At 53.5% G+C, this 7982-nt stretch overlaps 1 protein-coding gene across 1 annotated transcript in view; it reads left to right on the forward strand.

Moving 5' to 3' along the window:
• The window catches only part of Apobec1 (apolipoprotein B mRNA editing enzyme catalytic subunit 1), a 9624-nt gene extending 6688 nt beyond the window's left edge, over positions 1-2936 (forward strand). Inside the window, exons 4-6 of the mRNA XM_010607843.1 lie at positions 2-360; positions 770-888; positions 2530-2936. Coding sequence (XP_010606145.1) covers positions 2-360; positions 770-888; positions 2530-2679 — 628 coding nt within the window. The 3' untranslated portion in view covers positions 2680-2936. The remainder of the gene's footprint in view (position 1; positions 361-769; positions 889-2529) is intronic.
• The last annotated feature ends 5046 nt before the right edge of the window (positions 2937-7982 follow it).

Genomic DNA, 7982 nt, shown 5'->3' on the forward strand with positions numbered 1-7982 from the left:
ATCCCCGGCAGCTGCGGAGAGAGACCTGCCTGCTGTCCGAGGTGCGGTGGGGCGCAAGCCCCAGGGCCTGGCGCGAGTGCTGCCTGAACGCGGCCCGGCACGCAGAGGCCAGCTTCCTGCACAGGCTCACGTTGGGGGGACGTCTGCAAGGCCCGGCCCGCTGCACCATCACCTGGTTCCTGTCCTGGAGCCCCTGCCGGGAGTGCGCCAGGGCCACCGGGCAGTTCTTGAGGCAGCACCCGAACGTGAGTCTGGTCGTGTACGTCGCGCGGCTCTTCTGGCACGTGGACGAGCAGAACCGGCAAGGACTCAGGGACCTGGTGGCCGCGGGCGCGCGCGTGCAGGTCATGAGCGACCCAGGTAACAGCGAGCCTGGAACCGCTGGTGACGGCTCCCTGGGGGAAAGGGAGCGGGACTGAGGCCGGTGTGAGAGTGGAGCAGGGCAGCCCCTCAGGGCAGGGCCTGGCGCCGGGCCTGCTCCCTACACTGCCCCGGTGGCTCTTGGCGGACTCTGCGCCTGGGCGCTGGGCGGGGTCAGGGTGCTGCCCGCGCCACACGCGCAAAGGGGCGGAGCCTTTGTGCACAGTGTGCACACGAATGCGTGTGCATTCCCTCTGCACACGAGTGTGTGCATACCAGCGAACATCTGGGTCCTAGGCCTTGCGCTCAGGGCCCCACACCTACACTTTCAATGAGCCGCACCCCAGCCAGCACCCCTGTGTACCTTCCCCCTGTGTCTGTGGAACGAGGCGGATCTGTGCTTCCCTAGAGTTCTGCCACTGCTGGAGGAACTTCGTGAACTACCCTCCCGGGCAGGAGGCGCGCTGGCCCCGGTTCCCACCCGTGTGGACCATGCTGTACACGCTCGAGCTCTGCTGCGTCCTGCTAGTAAGTGGCTTTGGGGACGCAAGTGCTGCGGGAGAAGGAAGCTGCCTGCTCCCAGCTTCTCTCCCGAGGGACTGGCGCGTGTGCTCTGAGTGCTGTAGTCCTTTTACCACCTGACTTGCAGTACAAAGAGGAGGCTGTGGGGGTCCATGCTGTGATCCCAGCCCTGAGGCTGAGGCAGGAGGATCGCCATGAGTTTGAGGCCAGCCTGGGCTACATAGCAAGTCTAAGATCCACCTAGAGCACAAGAGACTCAGTCTCAAAAGAATCAGAAAAAAGCCGGGCATGGTGGCACAAGCCTGTAATCCCAGCAATTGGGAGGCTGAGGCAGGAGGATCGCTGTGAGTTAGAGACCAGCCTGAGCTACATAGTGAGTTCCAGGTCAGTCTCAACTACATAGCGAGACCCTGTCTCAAAAAAAAAGAGAAAGGGCCAGGGATGTAGCTTAGTGGTGCTGCTGCCTGCCTGGCAAGTGCAAGGTCCTGAGTTCCATCCCTGGTACCAAAAAAAAAAAAAAAAAAAAAAAAAAAAAAAAAAAAAAAAAGAAAGAAAGAAAGAAAAATTGAAAAACAAGACTTTTTTGGTGGAAAATGAGTGAGAGAAAAGAATGGGCAAATCGGCCTAAGATACATGTGTCTTTTAATCATATTCATTCCTTCATCGTTACTATTGTTTGTATATATTTGCTATTGTGGTTTGTGGTGCTGTAGATTGAAATCTTTGCCCTTGCCCCTGAATTACAGCCCCAGTCATTTACAAATTTATTTTGAGAAATCTCTCTGTAAATTGATTGCTGGGCTGGGTTGAATTTTCAATCCTTCTTTCTCAGCCTGTCAGGGTGTGGGGGGTTGCAGGCATGCACCCCAGGGCAAGGCAGCTATCATGTCTGTCTGTCTGTCTATCTATCTATCATTTAGCTATCTATCCAGGGCATCCACTGAGCTATAGCTTTTTTTTTAACATAAGATTTTGGTAAATTGCTAGATTACCCATCTTGATCTTGAACTTCTGATCCTCCTGCCTCAGCCTCCCAGAGTGCTAGGGTTACAGGCATCCGCTACCACACCCAGTTTGTAGTCATGTTTTATGTTTGTTTGTTTTTGGTACTGGGGATGACCTTGGCAGTTTATGAGGCAGATGGGTACACCACTGAGCTAAATCCCCAGCTGCTTTGTTTATTTGTCTTGAGACAGGGTCTTGCTATGGAGTTCAGGCTGGCCTCAAACTTATGGCGATCCTCCTGCCTCCGCCTCCTGAGTGCTGGGATTACTGATGTGCACCACCATGCCTAGCTCAAGTTTTGCTTTGTTTTTAGGCAGAGCCTCCTCTGTAATGTGGGCTAGATTAGAATTCCTTGCACTCACTAAGCAAGCCAGGCTGGCCTTGGGCTCACAGCACGGTCCTGCCTCAGCAGGGTGCTGGGCTTCCCTGCTGTGGCGGCTGCCTTTCCAACTCACAGTGGCTCAGCAGCCCTTGGTCTCCTCTCCCTTGGTCTGTCATCCTGTCGGAGAAAGACAGGTGTCCTGTGTGGATGCTTGGAAGTGGCTTGGCATTCTCCCAGTTGACATTTTCAATGCTCATGCTAATGATAATTCTCATTAAATATCTGCTCTGAGGGTAAAATATAATTCTTTTTTATTCCAGAATCTTCCACCCTGTTTAAAGATTTCAAGAAGATGTCACAATCAGCTTGCATTTTTCCAACTTAATCTTCAAAATTGCCATTACCGAGCGATCCCACCCGCTGTCCTTTTCGCTGTGGGGCTGATACACCCTTTTGTGGCGTGGGCCTGAGCAGGTCCCAGAGTGGCGTTGGCGCCTCCTCGGGAGTGAGAGCCCTCTCCAATCCAGGATCCGGCGGGGGGAGTGGGCTGGAGGCAGGAGTTGTCCGGCAGGTGCCGGGCTCTGGGTTCAAACCCCAGAAATGAACAAAAAAGAAAAAAGAGGAGTCTAGAAAATTTCACAAACAGCGATATCACACATTATTGTGTGTTCTTTTCTCTGTCTCAAATTACTCCACAACTTTGCACTTTCAAACAATACATATTTATTTTTACCACAGTTTTTGTGGCTCAGGAGTTCTGTGTGTGTGTGTGTGTGTGTCTGTGTCTGTGTCTGTGTCTGCCCCGGGGCTCCCCTAAGGTGACCTGGGGATGTCAGCCTGTGCCAGGGACCAAGTCCCCCACTCAAGGCCTGGGGAGGTGACAGTGGGCGTGGAGGGTGTCACTTGCTGCCTCCCAGGTGCCTCGCCTCCCCTTGGCTGCTCCCAGCGGGCAGCCGCCTTCCCCTGGAGCCAGGGGCCTGGGGACAGCAGCGCTGCCAGGTCCCCATCTTCAGCGACTGAGGCCCAGACTTGCCCTGCTCCCTCCCTGTCTAGGCTGTCCTGGTCACACGGGCCAGGTGCGGGCACTGCGTGGGCGCTCAAGTCCCAGCCAAGAGAACCACGGGCAGCCGGCTGCGGTCCCCTCGGGCCTAGGGACTTCCTCCGTCTTCTGGACAAATAATTCCATGGCGCTGACCTCTAAGAAGACATAGCCAGGGCTGGGGATGTAGCTCGGTGGTGCTGCTGCCTGCTTTGCAAGCTCAAGGACCCGAGTTCGATCCTGGATTAAAAAAAAAAAGAAAGAAAGGCAACAAAAGACATAGCTAGAGGGAGACAAAGGACAAAGCAGCAGACTTGTTTCTTTTTGCATGAGAATTTAACAGGATTTGTTTGCTTTGTGTGTGTGTGTGTGTGTGTGTGTGTGTGTGTGTGTGTGTTGGAAATGGAACCCAGGGCCTCCCATGAGCTAGGCAAGGGCTCTGACACTGAGCCATTCAGCAAGAGATTTATCGTCAGAGTGTGTAGCTTGATTTATCGCAGCAATAACGACCACCTGCAAATCTGAGTGGCTTGACACACAGGGGGAAAAAAGTTTCTTTCTTGCTTTCTTTGTGATATTCTAACACAAGGTGGACGGGAAAGCCGGGCCTTGAAACCTTCTGCCGAGTTCTGACCGTTCAGCCCGCGTGGGGCGGGCAGCTCCCACTCAGGACTGAGAAAGCGTTTGGAGCAGGGACTGAAAAACAGCGCTGCTGCCCGGTCCTCCTACCCCGAACCAGACCTGGGCCCCGCGCCGGGCTGAGGCCTTCGGAAGGAGCCTGGGAGAGCAGGACTCGGAGCCGTCACACGGGGGCGCTGGCCGCCGAGAGGCTCCTGCTGGCGGGGGTGAGCTGGAAGGAGCCTCGCTGACTCGCGGGGGTCAGGTTGGCTCGCATTGCCTGGCTCGCTCGTCCTGGCTTCTGGGAACACGGCTGTCTCCCGGCTGTTCATGTGAAGGCCAGGTACGTTTTGTTTTCTGGTTTTGCTCTTTGACGCTGGGGACTGAATCCAGTACCTTGTGCACGCTGGCAAACATTCTGCCCCTCAGCCACAGCTCCAGCCCTCTGCGCAACTTCTTTTTTGTTTGTTTGTTTGTTTGTTTGTTTGTTTGAGACAGGGTCTCACTATGTAGTTGAGACTGACCTGGAACTCACTATGTAGCCCAGGCTGGTCTGGAACTCACAGTGATCCTCCTGCCTCAGCCTCCTGAGTGCTGGAATTATAGGAGGAATGATATTTTTAAATACGCAGGAATTAAAGTCTGATGACAGAGTAGCATTCCATGAAACAGAGTTCTAGAAATGGAGACTACCTATAAATAAATTCAAAAACTTTCCTTTCTGCTGATGGGATGAGATTTGAAAATTGTAAAAAGAAGTCGCAGAGGTTTGATAGTCACAGATCCATGGGGGACACTAAAGTTCCAAAGCCAGTTCCTAGCCTTCCTCCGAAACAACCCTGCATAAACCAGAATCAGGAACCCAAATCAGAAATCGGGTTAGGCCAGGGGCAGACTGAACCGGAAGGAGTTCTCATTATCCACTTTTTATAGGAATCAGGAAGCTGTCCAGCTATTCACGGCCGGGATAAAGCTTGTTGCTTTGTCTGTTCCCATGTGTGTTGGGGAGCTCCAGGTCCTGCACGCTCCAAGTGTATCCTCTGCCACTGAGCTGCACCCTGGCCCAGTAGATCAGTGAGTAGATCAGTGTTCTCCCCCAGCGCTGCTCCCTGTGGCTGTGGCTTGGCGGACTTCTCTGCGGGACCAGGGGAGTTTGAGGCAAGTCCAGTGCCCAATGGGAGAAGTCGCTCTGCAATCATGGGCTTCCTTTTTTCTTCTTTTTGAGGTACTGGAGGTTGAACCCAGGACCTCACCCTAGCTCTGCCACTGCACTTCATCTCGACTCCTTTTTCAATTTTTATTTTGAGACTGGTCTCACTATTGCCAACTCTGGTCTTGAATTTGCAGTTCTCCTGCCTCAGCCTCCCTCAGCTGGGTTGGCAGCATGCACCACTGTACTAGGCTCCCCTTCATTCTCCTGGACCCTGCCATGTGCCAGGCAAGTGCTGTACAACTGAGCTACATCTGCAGCCCAAAAGTGTAATTACCTCCTCTGACAATCAAAATCCGACTGCAAAGTGAACCTCGTTAGCTGTTTCAGCTTCTTCTGTGCCCTCTTGATTTTCTACTTTTGTCTGATGATTGGGTTGAATTTCACTGAATTTATTTTTTTAAACTTTAAAAGTTTTGACTTGAATGTGTTTTCCTAACTAAGGCATAAAACTTCTACATACCAATAATGGGGTATGCAGAATTTTAAAGCTGTGTTAGACAGACCGAGAGCCAGTACCCAGGTCGCTGGATCAACAGGAACCCTAAAATTGTGTTTGTGAAAGAGTGCTGAGGCTCAGGATGTAGCTTACTGGTAGAACAGTTACCTCCGTGTGTGAGATCTCCAGTACATTCGAACAGCCGGGCGTGGTGGCACACACTTGCAATCCCGGCCTGTAATCAGGAGGCTGAGGCAGGAGGATCACAAGGAGTTCAAGGCCAGCCTGAACTGCACCGTGAGACTCTGTCTCAAGAAAGCAAAAACCCTGAAAGCTTCCTTGAAGGACAAATTGCTGCCGGGCTTTTCAAGAAAAGTATGGGAAACGAGATGTTTGACCCAGGCCTTTACAATTCTGAAGAAAAATCTTTCACGGCTGTGACTTCTAATCTCACCCCAACTCTTCAGTCGGAGTGGGAATGAAGACATTTGCCCCACGTGCGCTGACCAGTCACTCCCCAAGCCTAGCACGTGAGACCCCCCTGGCTCCACCTCTAGTACCAGAAAACAGCATTGCCCGGATGTAGCTCAGGGGTGCCACCACCTGCCTCACAAGCACAAGGTCCCGAGTTCGATCCCCGGTACCCCCAAAAAAATACATACAAGAAAAGAGCATTAAACTTGCACGTTTTCCACACGATTGCTGACCCTGGATTTCACGAATGCCTGTGCTCTGACGGTGTGATAGTGCCCCATTTAACTTCAAATTCTTCATCCTTCTCAAATTCTTTCTGGCGTACCGCGTTTCGCATGCTGCTCGCTAGTCCTTCTGGGCCCTCTGGGAATCATGTGTTAGCTCTGACCATTCTTCTAGTGCTTCGTCATCTCATCGCCTGATATATTAGAGAAAACACCGCAGACTTTGTGTGGTGTTTATTCCTGTTCTGAGAGAAGCTAACCTTCTTACAGAGTCAGACAATTTCTGGTTTCTGTGTTATGGCAGGAAATACATTCCTCTGTACCAGATTAGAAATATATTCATCCATCTCCGTATTCCATAAACCGGGGTGAAGAGAAGGTGGCCGAGAGAAGCTTAGGTTCCCTGAATGAGAGCTGGAAGAGCCCCTGGGGGTGGAGATCGGCTTGCGCAGGGCGTCGGACGCTTCTTTCCTGCCCCGTATTTGAACCCGGAGCCTCGCGGGCCAAACGCGCCCCCTAGCGCCCAGCTGTGGAAGCGCACGGTGACTTCCCGGCCCTGGGCACGGACCACCAAGCCACACACACCCAGCCCCTTTTTATTTTTTGTAGTTGGAGACAGAGTCTTGTCCAGTCACAAACTTGCCACCCTCCTGCCTCAGTCTCCCAGGGTGTGAAGATGACGGGTGTGCACCACCAGGCCCAGGCCGTGGAGAATTCGGATGGTTCGGGCAGCGGCAGACTTACTTAGGGCTTTGCAGGAAGAAAGCAGGACAGAGACGGAAGGGGTGAAAGCCTTGGGGGAGTGACTGAGCTCAGGGAGAGGCCGGGCTGTGGGCGAGGACTTCGGTGACCTGTGACCCTCGAACCTGGAGCGCAGCCCTGCAGGACGGCCAGAGTCAGCGGCCTCAGACACGGGAACAGTGGGGCTGACAGGTGAGCGCCTGGTCCTGCTCCCAGGGTCGTTTTCTGTCCTCTCTGTTTCTCATGGCAGTGCTGGCTCCCTCTGGCTGTACAGGGCCCCGCCTGTGCCGCAGCCCCCCTCCCACTGCAGCCCGGGGATCCCACCCCGAGTCACGGGGCTGTGACAAGAGAGGCCTCAGAGGCCCCGGGAGTAAGAGGGCCTCACGGGGCGCAGGATGCGATCACTCCCACCTTCCCTCCCCGTGGCTCCCACCTGACTTTTCCTGAGCGGAGGAGTTCCAGAATAAGGGGTTTTCCCCAAGGTAGCGGGGTGCTTGCAGAACCAGCGGGGAGCTGGGCCCGTAACCAACGGGGCAGCCCCGTCTTGGCGATCCGGGGCCTCATGCAATCTTCACGGCTGCCTCACCGTCTGGGGCCCCTCACCCCCGGGTTGTAAGGGAGAGATGTGGTCATCCCGGCCTTGGGCTAAGTTTCAAGGCCCCCCGCCTCCAGATCTGAGCTCTGTGCTGCATGCTATGCCCACGCCACGCCTAGGTACCGAGGGAGCCGGCTCTGGTGACCAAAGCATTTCTCGAAACTGGCCTTGCATATTGGAGCTATTTGCTTTGAGATTTTACACACTCATCCTGGCGTATCTTCTGATTTTTTTTTTTTTTTGGAGGGGGTTGTTTTGAGAAAAGTCTCACTCTGTAGTCCAGGCTGGCCCCCAAATCCCCATGTAACCCAGGGGACTTCCACTTGTGGTCCTCCTGCCTCAGCCTCCCAAGTTCTGAGACAACAGGTATGTGCTACCACACACCCAGCTATGATCTAATATTTTTAAACATCAATCTTCCATCATAAAATAC

Source organism: Fukomys damarensis, unplaced genomic scaffold (genome assembly GCF_012274545.1).
Source record: "Fukomys damarensis isolate Sample0158 unplaced genomic scaffold, DMR_v1.0_HiC HiC_scaffold_19, whole genome shotgun sequence".
Taxonomy (NCBI): domain Eukaryota; kingdom Metazoa; phylum Chordata; class Mammalia; order Rodentia; family Bathyergidae; genus Fukomys; species Fukomys damarensis.